The 20,515-nt window shown below is 45.2% G+C and overlaps 1 protein-coding gene across 3 annotated transcripts in view; it reads right to left on the minus strand.

Annotated features, from left to right (window-relative positions):
* The window catches only part of ARL3 (ARF like GTPase 3), a 56,192-nt gene that overhangs the window by 17,544 nt on the left and 18,133 nt on the right, over positions 1 to 20,515 (minus strand). For all 3 annotated transcript variants that reach the window (XM_006166374.3, XM_006166372.3, XM_027767418.1), the window contains 2 exons: positions 18,793 to 18,909; positions 2,287 to 2,337 (listed from right to left, as the gene is read on the minus strand). In XM_006166374.3, coding sequence (XP_006166436.1) covers positions 2,287 to 2,337; positions 18,793 to 18,909 — 168 coding nt within the window. The remainder of the gene's footprint in view (positions 1 to 2,286; positions 2,338 to 18,792; positions 18,910 to 20,515) is intronic.

The raw sequence follows: 20,515 nt of genomic DNA on the forward strand, positions 1-20,515 counted from the left end.
GATTCTGCTATGGGTGATTCACAGATTGTATATGAGAAACACTGCTCAAGAGAGACTAGGGACCAGCAGTTAGTGTAATGGCTATGTCGCTGGACTTCTATGTAGTCGACTGCGTTTCAAGTCCCAGACCTGGTAGCTTAAACTCATGCTGAGCGTGTGTGCGTGCATGCCCAAGATCCCAAGAGAATGCAGGAGAAGGGATTGCAGCGTGGCCATACCCCCTGGGGGGGGTGATTTCTTACTTTTTGTCTCTCTATTTTTCTCTTTCTGGTGAGCATACGCGCCCTATAGAAACAACCTCCCCCCCAAAAAAAGGGAGACCATAACTTGTGTTTAGAGATTTAAAACTTATCCAAGGTTATTACCTGCAAATAATTTTTTTAAGACAATTTTTTTGCTATAAGACACATGTGCTTGCCAGAGAGACTGAAAGTGAAAAATCATCCCCCAGGGGGATGGCCAAGCTATAATCCCTTCTCCATTCTCCTTTCGGGATTTTGGGCATGTACACACATGTTCCTGGCATGAATTTTAAGCCACTAGATCCAGGACTCAAACAGCAGTCAACTATGTGGGAGTCCAGCAACATAACCATTACACCATCCGCTGGTCCTGGTTACTATCTGCAAGTATTTTTTAATATATGTGTGGGTGTATGTATATATATATATATGATATATATATATATATATATATATCATATATATATATGTATAAAAATTTTAAACTGAAGGGAACCAGCAGTTAGCGTAATGGCTATGTCGCTGGACTCCCACGTAGTCAACCGCGGTTCGCATCCCAGACCCGGTGGCTTAAAACTCACGCCGGGCGCGTGTGCGCGCGTGCCCATGATACCGAGAGGAGAATGGAGGAGAAGGGATTGCGGCGTGACCATCCCCCCTGGGGGGTGATTTCTTGCTTTCTGTCTCTATGTCTCTCTCTGTCTGTTTGGCGAGCGCACGCGCCCTATAGCGAAAATCTCTCTCAAAAAAAAAAAAAAATTTAAACTGAAAATGACAATTGCTTTACAGATTAAAATTCTGTCTCATCAATCTTATCTTGAAAATATGTATGCACATGTATTCCATTTCATCTAACCCACATCCTAAAGTAACAAGCTCATCTGGCAAGGTTCCTGATTAGTAGGTTATAGGCTGGGGTCTAACCTGTATGTTGATGCTGTTTGCAGTAGGTATAGAAAAGGGTACATACTTGCCGAAATGAGAGGCCCCACCTCTTCCCCATTAAACCCACATGTTAGCTACTTAAAACACTTGAGCTTTCAAAAGGAACTGGATGGTTCAAGAGGCAGGTGACTCTGCAGGACCCCTCCACGCCCAGGCTCATGTCCAGCACTGGCTCACACAGGCGATGACCCAGAAATCACCGGCATGGAAGGGGGAGGGGTTGTCTCCAGGATATTGGAGAGTTCTCAACCCAATTTTCAAGAGGAAGGGAATAAACATGGGTACTGCCACCTTTGAAGGCCACCTGTTCAGAACACAGGCCAAGACTCCACAATGAGACCTAAGCACACTTCTCTAAGGGTCCACTCCAGCCTGACTTCTCCTGTTAGTGAACCGGCTCTGTACATGCCGCATAATATGCCTCTGCAGGGGCTGGCAGGTGGTGTGGTGTTTAAGGTGCTGGACTCCCACATGGCTGGCCACGGTTCGAGTCCCAGACCTGGTGGCTTGCCTTTTCATTCCCTCTTTCTCTATGTCTCTCTCTGGTCAAATTTAATAATAAACAAACAAACAAATAAATAAAATTAATAATTTTAAAAATGCCTATGCCTACTGCTTATTTGTGTAAAATCATACACACAAATCACATCATGGAGTCATGGTGACACACCCCCTGCATTTGAACCATATTTAAATTTATGCGATACCTCTCTCCCTGCTTGAATATAGAAGCAGCTTCGTTTTAGCTTATACTTCTCTTCCTGTCCCTTCAAACTGGCCAGTTAATATGGATCGGTAAAGTAGGTATTGCAAACCATAAACAGAAATGATAAGTGAGCTGTTCCTCTGGAGTCCTTTCTGTGGACTCGCAAGAAACTGGAGGAGCTTTAGGGTATGGTGCTAAATTCTATTTGCTTGTATTTGTCTACTCAGTTTGTTTAAAGGACTCTGAACTGGCATTTCTGCCAGCTGGGCAGAATGACTGCCTTGTTTGAACTATAAAAGTTAAACAAAATCTCTCCCTTATTTTACACATTTACAAGGTAGGTTAATGAACACCTGGTTTTCTGGACAGTCTCGCTACAGAAGGCTTACTTACCTGACCCGTCTCTTCAAATCTTTTTCTGTCTGCACTGTCAATTACGTATATCTGGAAAGGAAAAGAAGAAGGTCACTTCAATAAGCAGAAACGGAGAAAGAACAGCTTCTACTAAGGAAGCAGGTGATCCTCAATCAATAGATTTCAGATTAATGCAACTTACGGAAAATGACTGGAAATTCCTATTATTATCTGCAGGAGCAAAATTTTAAAATGATCTAAATAAATGGATATGCCCAGAAAAGACTCCCAGCTGGGACCAGCAGATGGCATAATAGTTACATCGCTGGACTCTTACATGGCCAACTGCAGTTCGAGTCCCAGACCCAGCAGCTTAAAACTCATGCCAGGCACGTGTGCAGATGTGCCCAAAATCCTTAGAGGGGAATGGAGGAGAAGAGACTGCAGTGTGGTCATCTCCCCTGGGGGGGTGATTTCTCGTTTTCTGTCTCCCTGGTGAGCATGTGCGCCCTATAGCAAAAACCTCTTTGAAAAGAAAAGAAAAAGGAAGAGAAAAGAAGAGAAGAGAAGGGAAGAGAAGGGAGGGGAAGTGAAGGGGACCCTTAGCAAAGCTCCTAAGTCTAGGAGGTAGGGAAAATGAAGTGAGATAAAAATATTGGGTTGTTGAAAAAGTGACGACATATTTATCTATGCTTTTCTATGCAAAAATTCATCATGACTTTCCCAAAGACCCAATAGCTACATTTAGTGGGCACTTGACAAATGTGAAATTCAAACTCCAGCACACCTAGGCCAGTAGGTGCTATGGTAGTTAAGATACTGATTCCCACACAGTTGACCACAGTTCGAGTCCCAGATCTGAAGGCTTTCTTTCTCACTCTCTCTGGTGAGTTCGCCTGCCCTATAGCAAAGTTAAAAAATAGTGACAGGGCCAGCAGGTGGCATGGTAGGTGGCATGGTGGTCAATGGCACTGGACTCCCACATGGCCAACCATGGTCCGAGTCCTGGACCTGGTGGCGTACTTTCTTACTTTCCCCCTCTCGTACACACACTCTCTCTCTCTCTTTGTCCCTCTCTGGTCAAATAAAAATAAAAACCAATCAATCAATCAATCAATCAATCAAGTTAAATAAAATAATTCTTTAAAAAATAGTGACAATGGGACCAGCAGTTAGTGTAATGGCTATGTCGCTGGACTCCCATGTAGTCGACCACGGTTCGAGTCCTGGACCCGGTAGCTTAAACTCATGCTGGTCGTGTGTGTGTGTGCCCAAGATCCCGAGAGGAGAATGGAGGAGGAGGGATTGTGACGTGGCCATCCTCCCTGGGGGGTGATTTCTTGCTTTCTGTCTCTCTGGGGAGCGCATGTGCCCTGTAGCAAAAACTTCTCCCCCCCCAAAAAAAAATGACAATAATAAGTAATTCTTTAAAAAAAAACCTTCAAGCATGTCTGACAGTAAAGTCCACAGACGCTCTTAGCTACTCTGCTAAACTGCTTCCCAAATCACCACAAGGGAAAGGATAGTGCTTTGAGGTCTTTCAACCCTATATTCCTCCAATATCACTCAGAAAGTAGCGTGTGGAGCATTAACTGCAGGCTGGCTTCAGGAGCTCGCCAGGGATACCGCCTGCTCCCACTCCTACCTTTCCAGGCTACTTAGAGGTCAAGGCTGAATACCGTCCAACAGTAAGGGCATAGGGCTTGTCACAGTATGAGAAATCCCAAGATTCAAGGATAACTACAAATCCCAGATTTTCTCTCCCATCCCTAAATTTTAGTTATTACATAAATAACATCCTATAACAATAAGGAAAATACAGTAAGACAAAAAAGAAAGAAAAGCTACCTATGGTTGCAGCACCCACACACATGAACTTTTAATTCCCAATGGAAGTTCCCTGCTAATCCTCCTTCATACGAAAACTTAAAAATAAAATTAGAGATACGATATCGCACTCTTTTGTTTCCATTAAGTGATGTATTAAGTGGCATTCCAGTTGCTAATCTAAAAATGATCAAAATTTCAAGGAGCTTAAAATTGTTATTAAGCTAAGATGTAATAACAGAAAACACTTTTAAAAGAGCATATTCAATTTAAAACAAAAAACAATCAGGCTCTCGCCATTACCTGCCTTAAATCACACAGACTGAGAAGTTACGGTGTACACGGGCGTTGCTGTACGCAAGCTGAATTCTGCTGCTCTTCATGGGAAAAACCTGGGGAGTGATTTCTGGCTTTCTGTCTCTCTTTGTCTGGTGAGCGCATGCGCCCTATAGCGAAAACCTCTCCAAAACAAAAACAAAACACTAAAATTCCTTTGCTTAATGCTCTCTCTCTTAGTCACTAGAACTAAATATCATACTATATTATCCCAGGAACCAAGTTCAGCCCTTTCTCTCAAGAATGCCTTGTGGGGATTTGCAGATGGCAAATGGTTACATCTCTGGGCTCCCAGGTATTCAACGTGGTTCGAGTTCTGGGCCTGGAGGTTTAAACTCACACCGTGTGTGTGTGTGTGTGTGTGTGTGTGTGCGTGTCCAAAATCCCGAGCAGAGAATGGAGGAGAAGGGATTGCAGCATGGCTATCCTCCCTAGCGGGGGTGGTTTCTCACTTTCTGGCTCTCTGTCTTCCCAGCGAGTGCACATGCCTTATAGCAAAAAACTCTCTGGAAAAACAAAATAAAAAAAGCCCTGTATTTCTACCTAAATTATAGAACGAGGAAGGAAGAAGGTGTTGGAATTCATTTTTTAAAAAAGAATCATTTTATTTATTTTAATTTATTATTATTAATTTCAATTTGATCAGAGAAAGACAGAGAGAGAGACAGAGACAGAAAGAGAGAGGAAGTGAGAAAGCAAGCTGCCGGGTCTGAGACTCGAATCATAGCCACGTGGGAGTCCAGCATCCTTAACCACCATGCCACCTGCTGGCCCCCTGGATTCAAATTTTTTGTGGCCTTACTATTACTGTGAATATTACTTTGAGTCAATGTTGCAACTTTTATTAATGGACTCTGCATACCACCGAATTTGATTCTGTCTGATTAGTTTACTCTGTAGAACATGGTGGGAGCTTGGTTTCTACCAGCGGAGGGCACATTTTAAAAGTAGCGGGGATAGGGAACCAGCAGTTAGCGTAATGGCTATGTCCCTGGACTCCCACATAGTCGACCGCGGTTCGCGTCCCGGACCTGGTGGCTTAAAACTCATGCCAGGCGTGTGCGTGCGTGCCCAAGATCCCGAGAGGAGAATGGAGGAGAAGGGATTGTGGCGTGACCATCCCCCCTGGGGGGTGATTTCTCGCTTTCTGTCTCTTTTTCTCTCTCTGTCTGTCTGGCGAGCACACGCGCCCTATAGCAAAAACCTCTCCAAAAAAAAAAAAAAAAAACCTTAAAAATAAAATGTTTGTGGGCAGTCTTTGGTGTTGTGGCTAAGGTGGTTGGATCCTACACGGCTGACTGTGTGGTTCAAGTCCTGGACCTGGTGGCTTGAGGAAAAGCCGGGCATGCTCGTGTACATGTCCAAAACCCCAAGAGGAGAACAGAGAAGGGATTGCAGCATGGCCATTCCACAGGGGAGTGCTGTCTCTCTCTGTGTCTCTGGAAAGCACAAGTATCCTATAGCAACAATTTTTTTTAAAGTGTAGCTTTTAATTGATAGCTTAAGCAAAATCTAAGAGGGGGAAGGAACTGAGAAATACAGTGCTTGGATCACTGTGGCTTTCAATTGCCTGTGCAGAATATGAGTGACAGTGCAGAAATAATTTAAGGGCTAGCTGCCTTATTCAGAGTGTGAGCAATCTCACTGGATGTATTATACTTTAGACAGGGAAATGATGACAAAATTACTTTGTTAAAGTTTGTTTAATTGCCAGAGGGCACATGAGCTCATCAGGGAGAGGTGAGAGGGAGAAAGCACCTCAGTAGGGCGTGGCCATGCTGCAATCCCTTCTCTTTACTTCTCCTTCCTCTTGGGATTATAGGCACACATACTAGTGCTTTTATTAAAAAATATTTTTGGGGACCAGCAGTTAGCGTAATGGCTATGTCACTGAATTCCCATGTAGTCAACCGCAGTTCGAGCTCCAGATCTGGTGGCTTAAACTCACGCCGGGCGTATGTGCGTGCGTGCCCAAGATCCTGAGAGGAGAATGGAGAAGAAGGGATTGTGGCATGGCCATCCCCCCGGGGGGTGATTTCTTGCTTTCTGTCTCTCTGCCTCTCTCTGGCAAGCGCACACACCCTATAGCAAAAACCTCTACTACATATATATATATATATATATATATATACACACACACACACACACACACATATATATATTTTAGAGAATTACTTTATTATTTTTTTTTAATTTGGCTAGAGAGAGAGAGGGAGAAAACGCAAGCTGCCAGATTCGGGATTCGAATAGCAGTCGGCCATGTGGGAGTCCAGTGCTTTAACCACCATGCCATCTGCTGGGCCCTCCAGTGTGGTTTTTCAGACTCTAGAGCTGGGAATTCAACCACGGTCAGCCATGTGAGATCTAATGTCCTTAACCAGTAAGCTATGGGGTCATTTGGTCAGTCCTAAATTATATTATGCTTAAACACAAGATTGATCATAATATAGTAAATGGAGCTAGTTAATAACAGGATATACCTTGAAAAAAATTCTTCCTATGTCTTTTTACCTATCAAAAGGCTGTGACCATTTCTTTCTTTCTTTTTTAAAGAATTATTTCATTTAAGTCCCTCCCTCCCTCCCTCCCTCTCTCTTTCTTTCTTTCTTTCTCTCTTTCTACCTTAACCAGAGAGGGACACAGAGAGAGAGAGAAAGTGAGAAAACAAGCCACTAGGTCTAGGACTTGAACCGCGGCTGGTGATGTGGAAGTCCAGCATCCTTAACCACCATGCCATCTGCCAGCCCTGGCTATGACCATTTCTTCACCTAAAGAGAAATAGGTGACACCCTATCTTCTCCATTCTGTCAAGTTTTCTGTTACTTCCCCCAAATTAAAAAGCTGAAGTCAGATGTTCTCAGTGGAAAAAAATTCTGGCACTTTTAGGAGATGCTCTGACCTTTTCAAACCACCAGAGAATCATCTAATGCTCTACCGCAAGGAGTGATAGTAGCAAATATTTCAGGCTTTGTGGCCCGTCCAGTCTTGCAACGATCGAACTCTGCTGTGGTAGTGAGAAAGCAATCATAGAAAATCCACAAACGAATGTGAGTGTGTTCTGGCAGAACTTTATAGACACGGGAATTTGAATTTCATAAAATTTCATGTCCTGAAATGCTTATTCTTCTGATATTTTTTCCTAACCACTTAAAAATATAAAGCCAGGACCAACAGATGGTGTAATGGTTATGTTACTGGACTCCCATGTAGTTGACCATGGTTTGAGTCCCAGACCTGGTGGCTTAAAACTCATGCTGGGCACGTGTGCAAATGTGCCCAAAATCCCAAGAGGAGGGTGAAGGAGAAGGGATTGTGGCATGGCCATCCCCCCGGGGGGAACTTCTCACTTTCTGTCTCTCAATCTCTGTCTCTACAGCAAGCACACACTCCCTATAGCAAAAATCTCTCCTAAAAATGATATATATATAAAACTATTCTTAGCTCACAGGCTACACAAAAATGGGAGGCAGGCTGGATCAATTTGTCAATCTCTTCTCTCAAGCAAGGTTTTACTATAGCATTCTAGAGGTAATGGGAAGGAGTTCGCTAGGCAACTAGATGTCAGGCTTCCGTCAGTGCCTCTGCACAGGTCTTTTTCTAACCAACAGTTGTAAGACTGTTCTGCACAGACAAGTATCACCCGTGAGCCACTGCCACTCTAAGCTGATGCAGAACTGGCTGGCAGGGCTGGGTCACAGGCCTTAGAAGTTAATCCTGGGGACTCAGCTGCTCCCCATAACTTGTTCATCTCAAATGGCACTGGAAAATAATGAAATGTTGACTCTCAGTCCAAAACTTCATCTTGTACTAGAGCCTAGTGTTCTGGAGAAAGCTCCTCTAGGGCTGCTGTGAACTGATCTTTGCTGGATGGTACATTAATTCCCAGGCACTCTCCACTAATGAGAACGTGGACTCTGGGGTCATATTACAACTACTTTGCAGTCCACTTCCTTTTTCTTTTTTTTTTTAAGTTTGCCATAGGGCATATGCACTCGCTGAGGGGGGAGAGAGAGAGAGCAAGCGAGCTGGCGAGCGAGAGGATGTGAGAAAGCACCCCGCAACAAGGATGGCCACACAGTGATCCCGTCTCCATTCTCCCCATGGGATTTTGAGCGTGCCAGCACATGCACTCAGTGTGTTTTTTAAGCCACTGGGTACGAGACTCAACCTGTGCAGTCAGCCATGTGGAACCCAGCTGCCTTAACCTCTGTGCCGACTGCCAGCCCACAGTCCACTTTCAAGGTGAGAGAGCTTATGCTTTACTTTGGTACCCTTACTTGAGGACCAGTAGTTTGCCTAATGGTTATGTCTCTGGACTCTCACGTAGTTGACCATGGTTCAAGTCCTGGACCAGGGAGCTTAAAATTCACACTGGGCGCATGTACGTACATGCCCAAAATCCCAAGAGGGGAATAGAGGAGAGGGGATTGCAGCATGGCCATCCCCCTAAGGGGTGATTCTCACTTTCTGTCTCTCTATCTCTCCGGCAAGCGCACATGCTCTATAACAAAACACCTCTCTAAAAAAAAAAGTACCCCTACTCGTGGGCTAGAACATTTCCAAGAAAGCCTTCTGGAGCCTCACGGTCATCAATGTCCTTATATATTGCTCTTCTTAGGGAAACCTTTCAAAGCACCTAAGCTCAGCAGATGAACAGATAGGAATGCTATTTCTTGGTCACCTGCTTTTCCCCACCTTTTGATTAAAAAGAAAAGGGGGGAATCTATATCTTTTAAAAATTAATACATTTAGTTAATTTATTTCATTTTAATTACTGGGAGGGGGCATGAGAGAGCAAGCAGGAGAGAGAGAGAGATGGGTGTTTCGATAGGTTCTTTTCGAGAGTCTCCTGCCCCAGCTTCCCTCTAGCCAGCACTGTAAGTCCATGACACCGTGCCCAGCCTGTCCAGGCTGGGCTGGGCACTGACTCTGGGCCTTCCATCTTGGCCAGGCCACTGCACAAACTCCATACACGACCACCTGCACCACTGCGGCTGGGCCTCTCTAAGTACAGCATGACATGTACAGACTAAGTAAGTGGACAGTGCAGACAGTTCCATGGACCTGCCCCACCTCCACCCCATGCTCCAGTCATAATGTTTGCATTAGTATAATTCTTTTTTTTTTTTTTAGAGGTTTTGCACTGTAGGGCGCGTGCGCTCGCCAGACAGACAGAGACATAGAGAGAGAAAGCGAGAAATCACCCCCCAGCGGGGATGGTCACGCCGCAATCCCTTCTCCTCCATTTTCCTCTCGGGATCTTGGGCACGCACACACACGCGCCCGGCGTGAGTTTTAAGCCACCGGGTCCGGGACGCGAACCGCGGTCGACTACGTGGGAGTCCAGCGACATAGCCATTATGCTAACTGCTGGTTCCCTAGTATAATTCATTTGTTACAACTAAAGAGCCAGTATTGATGCATTAGGTTGCCTTTTTTTTTCTTTGGAGAGGTTTTTGCTATAGGGTACATGCGCTCCCCAGAAAGACAGAGAGAGACAGAGAGATAGAAAGCGAGAAATCACCCCCCAGGGGGGATGGCCACGCCACAATCCCTTCTCCTCCATTCTCCTCTCGGGATCTTGGGCACGCACGCACACGCGCCCGGTGTAGAATTAAGCCACCAGATCCACGACTTGAACCGTGGTCGACTACTCCTGTGGTCGGGAGTTCAGCAACATAGCCATTATGCCAACTGCTAGTCCCATTAGGTTGCTTTTTTAAAAGAATGCTTTTTAAGTATTATTATATTTATCTTTATTCATTTGTTTATTTATTATCTTAATTAGACCAGAGGGAGACAGAGTGAGAGTGAGAGAGAGACACAAAGCAAGCCACCAGGTCCAGAACTCAATCTATGGTCAGCCATGGGGGAATCCAGTGTCCTCAACCAACCACCATGCCACATGCTGGCCTGGTTTATTTTAAACAAAGAATTATTTATTTAATTCCATTTGTTATTATAATTAGTATTGTATTATTATTTTAATTTGAACAGAGAAAGACAGAGAGAGAGAGAGAAAGGGAAAGCAAGAAGCAAGCCATCAGGTCCGGGACTCGAACTGGGATCAGTCATATGGGAATACAATGTCCTTAACCATCACGCCACCTGCTGGCCCTGATTCATTAGGTTTATCTTTCCTATTTTAAGTTCAGTAGGTTTGGACACACCTGTAATGACCGTATCTAACTTAAAAGCTTCATGCAGAATAGTTTCCCACCATAAAATCCCGTGTGTCATCTATTCATCATTTCCCTCCCTTCCTCTGGTCCTCTGATAGCCACTAATCTTTTACCTACCTATATTCTAATTCACATAGTTTTGCTTGCTTTACTTTTCCTTTTTTTCCTAGAGGGCATTTGCATTAGCCAGAGAGGGAAAGATGGGAGAAAACAACCCCATGGGGATGGTTATACTGCAATCCCTTCCCAAATCTGTTTGGGATTTGGGGCAAACATATGTCCCTGGTGTGTTTTTCAAGTTGCCATGCTCAGGACTCAAAGGGAGCTGTCTTAATTACCAGGACCGGCATTTGGCATAATGGCTATGTTGCTGGACTCCCATGTAATTGACCGCAGTTCAAGTCCCAGACGTGGTGGCTTAGACTCACGCCAGGCGCATGTGTGTATGTGCGCCCAAGATCCTGCGAGGAGAGTGGAGGAGAAAGGATTGCAGAATGGCCATGACCCCTGGGGGGTGATTTCTCGCTTTCTGTCTCTCTGTCTCTCTCTTTCTAGCAAGCACATGTGCTTTATAGCAAAAACCTCTCAAAAAAAAAAAAAAAATTACCAGGCCATGGAGCTGAGTCTGTAGTTTTGTCTTTTTAAAAATGTCAAACAGTTGGAAATATAGAGAATGTATCCTTCTCAGATTGACACCTTTCACTTAGCAATGTAGGTTCCTCTTAAGGCTCATCTTTTTATGGGCTGGCATTTCATTTCTTTTTACAACTGAGTACTAGCCTACCGTATAGATGTGTACCACAGTTAATTTAGTCATCTATCTTTTGGAAGACATCTTGGTTGCTTCCAGTTTTTGGCAAATAGGAATAAAGCTGCAATAAACATTCACGTATGGGATTCTGTATAGAATTTTCAAGTATTACCAGGTTGCATGGTAAGACTATGTTCAGCTTTGTAAGAAACTGACAACTGTCAGGACCAGCAGTTAGCATAATGGCTATGTTGCTGGACTCCCATGTAGTCGACCATGGTTCGTGTCCTGGACCTGGTGGCTTAAACTCACGCCAGGCACATGTGTGTGCGTGCCCAGGATCCTGAGAGGAGAATGGAGGAGAAGGGATTGCAGCATGGCCATCCCCCCTGAGGGGGTGATTTCTTGCTTTTTGTCTCTCTGTCTCTCTGTCTTTCTGGCAAGCATACATACCCTATAGCAAAAACCTCTCCAAAAGAAAAAAAAAGAAACTGACAACAGTCTTCCAAAGTGGCTGTGTCATTCTGCAACCCCACCAGCCATGACTATGAATTCCTGTTGCTCCACATCCTCACCAGCATTTGGTACTAACAGATTTCTTATTTTTATTTACTTTTTGAAATTTGCCAAAGGGCACTTGTACTTTCAGGAGACAGAGATAGGGAAAGTGAGAAAGCACCTCCCCAGGGGGGAATGGCCACACTGCAATCCCTTCTCCTCCATTCTTTTCTCAGGATTTTGGGCACACATACACATGTGCCTGGTGTGTTCTTTAAGCTGCTGGATCCAAGACTTGAATCATAAACTTGACCACATGGGATTAAGCCACCTTAACCACCGGGCCATAGGCTGGCCCCAAAGAGGCTTCTTTTAGAGGGAAAGATTTCCTACTTCCCCAACATTTCCCTTCTATTCTCCTAAGAAGTACATAACATATTTTGGAGAAATAACTGATAGAATAGATGGATAAATGAACGAATGCATGTGTATCATCTTTTTTTTTTTTTTTTTGGAGAGGTTTTTGTTTTTGCTATAGGGTGCATGTGCTCACCAGACAAAGAGAGACAGAGAGACAGAAAGTGAGAAATCACCACAATCCCTTCTCCTCCATTCTCCTCTCGGGATCTTGGGCATGCACACACACGTGCCCAGCGTGAGTTTTAAGCCACCGGGTCCAGGACACGAACCACGGTCAACTACATGGGAGTCCAGCGACATAGCCACTACGCTAACTGCTGGTCCCTATCATCTTTTTTCCTCCTCTCCTTAGATGTTCCGCCCGGCACCAGGGATAGTGGGCACTTACCTTCACGAAATGTGATAAGCCTATGTGACGCCAACTCAGCACCTCAAGTAGTACAATGATCTGTTTTGGTCGTTTTTTTTCTTTATCCATAATGTTCATGTGTGTACGTGAGACTGAGAGGGAGAGAGAAATGAGCACCTTCCACAGGGTCCAGCCATGCCGCGATCCCCTTCCTGCAGTCCTCCTAGCACTGGTGCATTTACCCGGGGTGTTTCAGGCCGTGCAGGCGGGGACTGACGCCTCAGCTGCTGTCACATGGGATGCGGCTTCCCTGGAGCAGCGCGGTACCGTCAAGCCATGGAGTGCATTTATGCTGGTATTATTCTCCACTTGTGAATCATGAGGGGTGAATGAATTCATCACTTCTTATTCATTGCTTCTTATAAACTCCCATGAAGTATAGAACCTCCCCACTTAATTTTATTGTTTTAAAATAATTATTTAATATTATTATTCCTTTTTAATTTGACCAGAGCGATAGAGAAAGAAAGTAAGTGAGAAAGCAAGCTGCCAGGCCAGGGCTCAAACTACGGTCGGCCACATGGGAGTCCAGTGCCCCAACCACCGCACCACCTGCTGGCCTCAAGAGTCTCCCCATGAGAGGGAACCAGCAGTTAGCGTAATGGCTATGTCGCTGGACTCCCACGTAGTCGACCGTGGTTCACGTCTCAGACCCGGTGGCCTAAAAGTCACGCTGGGCGCGTGTGCGTGTGTGTCCAAGATCCCAAGAGGAGGATGGAGGAGAAGGGATTGCGGCGTGACCATTGCCCCTGGGGGGGTGATTTCTCGCTTTCTGTCTCTAATGTCTCTCTCTGTCTGTCTGGCGAGCGCACACGCCCTATAGCGAAAATCTCTCCAAAAAAAAAAAAGTCTTCCCATGAGAGAAGGAATTAGCAAATCCTTGGATTTGACCACAATACTATAATAATCTGTCCATGATAATGGTCCACTTCACTCAACGGGCACTTTTCTAGGCACTCTGTCTTCATGGAGCATAAATTCTAGTGGAGGAGACAGATAATAAACACAAAAATACGTCTTCTTGGCCTTGCTGTGGCAGCATGTGCCGGTTGAAACTATTATTTGGCAGGCTAAGGCCACACAGGAAGCCTGGTTTTCATTCTCGGCCTACACTGAAAGTGGACCTGGAGGTGGGCGCGTGCCCGGCTACGCGGAGGCTGAGGGAGGAGGATCACACCGCAGTGAGACCCTGTCTAAAAAATACACGCATACAAGAAAAGTCAGACGGTAGTAAGTACTGAGAGGTCTGATAGAGGAAAAGAAAGGCAAAAAGCAGGGAAAGCGCCCCTCACCCCCAGGCTAGAAAGGTGGGGATGGAGCTAGCATTTTGGAGGTCTCGGCGGTAAAGTGTTGTGTGAGCACAGACCCGAAGGAGGAAAGTGCCTTAGCCGTGAGGCTGCCTAAGGGAACAGCTCCCGTGGTGGAAACAGCAGTGACAAAGACCCTGGGGTGGAAGCACCTCGGTGTTCCTGCAACGGCAAGGAGGCCAACGTGGCAGGAAACCAACTTGGAGAGGAAGTCAGATGAAGTAAGAGAGGGACCAAAAAGCCAGTCTAGGGTACTACAAGCACCTTGGCTTTTATTCTGAGGTGGGAAACTTCTATTTTTTTTTTTTTCTTTTTGTGCTAGAGGGCATATGCACTTGCCAGGCAGAGACAGACAGACAGGGAGAGAAGAAAACTCTCCCTGGGCTAGCTGGTGGTGGGGCACTTAGGGAGGCTGGATCCCACATGGCTGACTATGTGGTTTGAGTCTTGGATCTGGCAGCTTGAAAAACATACCAGGCATGTGTGTGTGTATGCCTAAAATTCCAAGAGGAGAAATCGAGAAGGGATTGCAGTGAACCATGTGGGGGGTACTTTCTCTGTCTCTGCCTTTGTCTCTGTCTCTCTCTCTTTCTCTGGCAAGTGCATGCACCATCTAGTAAATTTTTTTTAGGATTTTACTGTAAGGTATGTGCACTCACCAGAAAGAGACGGAGAGAAAGTGAGAAATCACCCCCCAGGGGGATGGCCACACCACAATCCCTTCTTCTCCTGTGGAGGTACACTCGCATATGTGCCTGGCATGATTTTCAAATGGCCAGGTACAAGGCTCAAACAGCAGTTGGCCGTGTGGAAGTCCAGTGCCTTAACCACCACGCCACTTGCTGGCTCCCTTCTACTGCAATACATTTTTTTTTAAAAAAGAAAAGAACAAAAACAGAAAGCGTACTCCCTCCCATCCCATGGGGAATGGTCACACTACAATTCCTTCTCTCCGTCTCACCCTGCTTTCTGGATTTTGGGCACACACAGACACATGCCCAGCGTGTTTCTCAAGATACTGGGCCCAGAACTCACATGTACGGCTGGCCATGTGGGATCTGGCTGCCTTAACCGCCGGGCCATGGAGGCAGCCTGGGAAACTTCCCTTGTAGCGGGATCACTCACTCTAACTCTAGTGCTGAGAAGAGACTTCGGGGGAAAGGGCAGGCGTAAGGAGCCTGGTTAGGCTGATTCTGCAGTGGTCAGAGTGTGGAGGCGGAAAGGAGTGGTCAGGCTCTGAAACTATTTTTGTTTTGTTTGCTTGCTTATTTATTTACTCACTGAGCCAGAGAGACCGCACCCCCAACAGGGTCTTGATGCTGTGATCCGGCCCAGCCTTAGCCCCAGATCAGGGGCACACACATGCCCCGTGTGCTCAGAGGGCTCTCCGGACGTGAACACGGTACTTTCCCATGTGGGTAGGCCTCGTAGAGAACTGTGCTTTAACCTCTGTGCCACTGTCTGAAATATTTTGAAGGGAGATTAGCTGATACATCAAATGTGGGGAGTGAAAGAAAGAGGAGTTAGGGATGACTCTGGTATTTTTGGATGAATGGAATTGCCATTTGCAGAAAAGACTGCAGGAGGAGCAGGTCTGGGCAGGAGTAGGTGAAGACTTGGTTTTAGACATCTTGAGGCTGAGTGGCTTACTAGCCTCTAAAGGAGACGTCAAATAGGCAGCTGGCGATACGTGAAGTTGAAGCTCAGGGGGAGAGTTTCGAGCTGAAAATAATCATTTGGGATTCACCAGTATGTGGGTGGTAATTAAAGCCTTGAAATTAGATGAGGTCACCTAAGCAGCGACTTAGGGAAGAAAAACACAAAGACTGAACTCTGGGACACTCCAACATTCTTAAGTTGAAAGATAACAAACAGAAGAGCAATGAAGATTGAATTTGGAGGGGCCACCAGGTGGTGTGATGGTTAAGGTGCTGAACTCCCACAGAGCTGACCATGGTTCAAATCCCGCACCTGGTGACTTAAAAATCATGCTGGGGGGCACCAGCATTTGGCATAATGGCTATGTTGCTGGATCCCTATGTAGTCAACCGTGGTTCGGGTCTTGGACCCGGTGGCTGGAACTCATGCTGGGTGTGTGTGCATGCATGCCTAAGATCCCGAGAAGAGAATGGAGGAGAAGGGATTGCAGCGTGGGCATCCTCCCTAGGGGGTGATTTCTTGCTTTCTGTCTCTCTATCTTTCTGGTGAGCACACATGCCCTATAGCAAAAACCTCTCCCCCCGCCCCCCAAAAAAATCATGCTGGGTATGTGTGCATGTGTGCCCAAAATCCCAGGGGGAGAATGGAAGAGAAAAGACTGTGGTGTCATCATGCCCCTGGGGGGGTAATTTCTCACTTTGTCTCTCTCTGGCGAGCACACACACACTATGGTCAAAAAAAAAAAAAAAAAGTTTCGATTAAAATGAAGACAGAATGGTATCCTGGAAGCTAAGGAAGACAATTTCTCAAGGACAGTATGACCAGCTATGTTAAATATTCTAACGGGTCAAGTAAGACGAGTTACCAAAAACCGAATCCTGGACTTAGCCGTGTGGAATGACAGGAGAGCCTGAGCGGAAGGCCTGAGTGAGTAGGAGAGGACGTGGATAGTGAGCAGAGAAAACTCTTCCAAGGAGTTTAGCTACAAAGGAAGGTTTAGGAATGGGGCAGTATCTAAGGGTTGTATAAGAGTCAAGAGAAGAGCTTTTTTGTTTTTCCTTTTTTTTTTTTTTAGAGATATTCACTGTAGGGCGCGTGCGCTCGCCAGGCAGACAGAGAGAGACATAGAGACAGAAAGCGAGAAATCACCCCCCAGGGGGGATGGTCACGCCGCAATCCCTTCTCCTCCATTCTCCTCTCGGGATCTTGGGCACCCACGCACACGCGCCCGGCGTGAGTTTTAAGCCACCGGGTCCGGGACGTGAACCGCGGTCGACTACGTGGGAGTCCAGCGACATAGCCATTACGCAACTGCTGGTTCCCTTGTTTTTCCTTTTGAACAAAAGAAATGACAGGATGTATGCACGTTGACAGGAACGATCCAGAAGACAGACATGGGAAAGCAGTGGCAGAGTAAAGCTAGTTGATGTGCAAGATGATTTCTCTGGGAACGAAGATTTAGATGTGGCTGCTACACTGCGGCTTATTGATTGCCTAAGGTGAAAACAGGGAAATGCAAACTTTCAGCTAGAGGTTAGTGAAAATAATATGCACAATTTTTTTTCCTGTCCCAGCTCATGAGCCTCCTCGTGTTAGGGGATGACCAGGGTGGATGACATGATCACTGGGGTAGGAAAGCTGGAGGAACAAAGGCTGGAGAAATAAAACATGTAGACAGGGAAGTCTCTACGAAATTTTAAAGAGTAGCCTTAGAGAAAATGACAGTGATCTTAGAGCCAAAATCCTGGCCTCTGCCTTAATAAATGCCACTTGTGCCAAGGAATCCCCAATGCATCAGACAACTTCTGGACAATTCTAATGATAGGAAATGTCTTTTTTTTTCTTTTCTTTTTTTTTTTTTTCTGGAGAGATTTTTGCTATAGGGAGCGTACGCTCGCCAGAGAGACAGAAAGCAAGAAATCACCCCCCAGGGGGGATGGCCACGCTGCAATCTCTTGTCCTCCATTCTCCTCTTGGGATCTTGGGCACACTCGCACACATGCCTGGCATGAGTTTAAGCCAGGGGGTCCAGGACTCGAACCACAGTCGACTACATAGGAGTCCAGCGACATAGCCATTACACCAACTGCTGTTCCTGGAAATGTCTTTCTTTATCTGAATCATATTCTGTCACCTTAACACTCCTCATACTGTTCCCAGTTCACGTCTCTAGAACTATTCACTATGATGTGACTCCCTCCAACTTAGGATACTTCTTGAAGCAACTGAAGACAGTTCAGGGTTTTCTTTTTTTTTTTTTTTTTTTTTTTTACACGTAGAAGGCATTTATAGAAGTCTAGTAGATTATTCTTTTTAAAAGTATTTATTTAATTTTATGTTATTATTATTATTATTTGATGAGAGAAGTCTAGAAAGAGAAAGAAAGTGAGCGAGCAAGTTGCCAGGTCCAAGACTCAAACCATGGTCGGCCATGTGGGAGTCCAGCACCCTAGCCACCACGTTACCTGCTGGCCTCCCAGGTGTTCTTTTCTAGGGAGAACCTCATCAGGTCTTTCAACCATTCCTCATACATCGTGGTTTCCATGACTTTCACTACCTTGGTTGCTGTCTTCAGGATACATCTGATTTGTCAAATCCTTGGAGTGACAGAGTCAGTGGCATGATCTTCTGGCTTCCTTTCTGCTATTCAAATCCCTATGGTAACTGATAGATACTTTCAGGCCAGGAGATGGTGTGGAGGGTTAAGGTGGCTGGATCCCACATGGCCAACCTCATGGTCCAATTTCTGGACCCAGCAGCTTGAAAATCACGCCAGGCTTGTGTGCCTGAGTGCCCAAAATCCCGAGAGGAGAGTGGAGGAGAAGGTGTGGCCATCCCTTGTTGGGGGTGATTTCTTATATCTTTCTTCTATCTCTCTGGCAAGTGCATGCACTCCATAGCAAAACTCACTCAATACTTTATTTTGCTAGGGTAGGTGTGGCAAAAACAACATTGTTACTGAGCAACAGCAAAACACCGTATACAAGTTTGACAAAGACCCTTCTCCTTCACGACCTGCTGCCTTCTACTAGCCATGCTCAATTCACAGTGATTAATGTTGCAGCGGGATTATGGACAAGAAAGACCATTACAGTGCTAATGGGCCTAACACACGGCAATAAGACTCCGACTTAGTACGGTGGCAGGAGTACTTACGAGAATGTCGGTGTTTTCAAAATAATTCCTCCAGTATGGTCTGATTTTCCTCTGTCCGCCAATATCCCATACATTCAGTTTAAAACCTTGTGACTGTACACTTTTGATGTTAAAACCCTGAAATAGACAAAGGCAAAGCAACCAGGATATGTTAAACTTTGAGATCACAATTCTGATAAAGTTACATTTAATAGCAATGCTTTTTATGAATTCTGAGGGATTCTGCCAGATGTGATACTGTTAATATTGAAAATGGTTTGCTAGGATAGGGCAGAAGAAAACATTTTAAACATGTTCATTTCTTTGGGTTATGGGGTCAGTAGCAATGTCAGAGCTAACATGACATTTTATATAATTAAAAAATATATACAGGGCTGGCAGATGGCATAGTGGTTGGAGTGCTGGACCCCAACTCCAGCAAGCTGCTTTCTCACTTTCCCTCCCTCTCTTTCTGTGTCTCTCTCTGCTCAAATTAAAATAAATAAGTAAATAAATAAATAACAATGAGTAAAATGAAATTCAAAAAACAATTCTTTTTTTAAAAAAGAGTTATTCAATTTTATGTATTTGTTAATTTATTTTTAAAATTTGATCAGAGAGAGACAGAGAGAGAAGGAAAGCGAGAAAGGAAGCCACCAGGTCCAGGACTTGAACCATGGCTGGCCATGTGGGAATGTCCAGCACACCACCTGCTGGCCTCCAAAAAACTGTTTAAAAACAATGTGTGTGGGGGGGACCAGCAGTTGGCATAATGGCTATGTCACTGGACTCCTATGTAGTCGACTGCAGTTTGAGTCCCAGACCCAGTGGCTTAAACTCATGCTGGGCGCATGAGTACATGCGTGCTCAAGATCCCGAGAGGAAAATGAAGGAGAAGGGATTGTGGCGTGGCCATCCCTCCTGGGGGGTGATTTCTTGATTTCTGTCTCTCTGTGTCTTTCTGGCAAGTGCACACACTCTATAGCAAAAACCTCTCCAAAAAAAATACCCAGTGTGTGTGTGTGTGTGTGTGTGTGTGTGTGTATGTGTATGTGTGTATTTGCTGAAGACAACCTGGTACGTGAATAGGTTGGATAATCAATGAGTTAACACAGATCATACCCCGTGATGAACCCTCAGGATGGTAAAATTTCACAGGACAGTACATATAACTAACAAAACACAGAAGCTGAACCTGAAGACTCCACAGAAAAGAACACATGCTAAATTTAAAAAGAAGCAAGAGATGCAAATCTGGAGGATTAGAGTCTTCAAGTGCAGCTCAAAATAAATGTCCTCACACAGAGTAACTGGGAAGGCGAGGGGAGGCGAGGCGATGGTCTGTACGGGGCCTGCCGTCCCTGCAGCGGGTGGGGCCTGCTCGGACAGTGTGCTCCACGCAGACAGTGACAGAAGGAACAAACGCGTCATTTCAAACTGTGCTTTAAGCTGTGTCTCTGATGAATCAGAAAAGAAAGGATTCATTTTTAGGACAGTTACTCAAGGTGGGTCCTAGAGAAAGGTGAGCAAATCAGGGACAGGCAGAATTTCTGGCTAGGAGTTGGTGTGGAGAGAAATAAATTAACACAATATTTGGGATTCAGAGAGAATGCATTTCAAGAGCAAGAATTTCAAACAAAAACAAAACCAAAAACAACTTCTTGCAAGAATGACATGAGGAAGCCAGAGCTAAAAATCTCGTGAGCAGTCTGTGACCACAGAACAGACATTTCAAGGAGAGTGA

Source organism: Tupaia chinensis, unplaced genomic scaffold, assembly GCF_000334495.1.
Source record: "Tupaia chinensis unplaced genomic scaffold, TupChi_1.0 Scaffold144255_1, whole genome shotgun sequence".
NCBI lineage: Eukaryota > Metazoa > Chordata > Mammalia > Scandentia > Tupaiidae > Tupaia > Tupaia belangeri.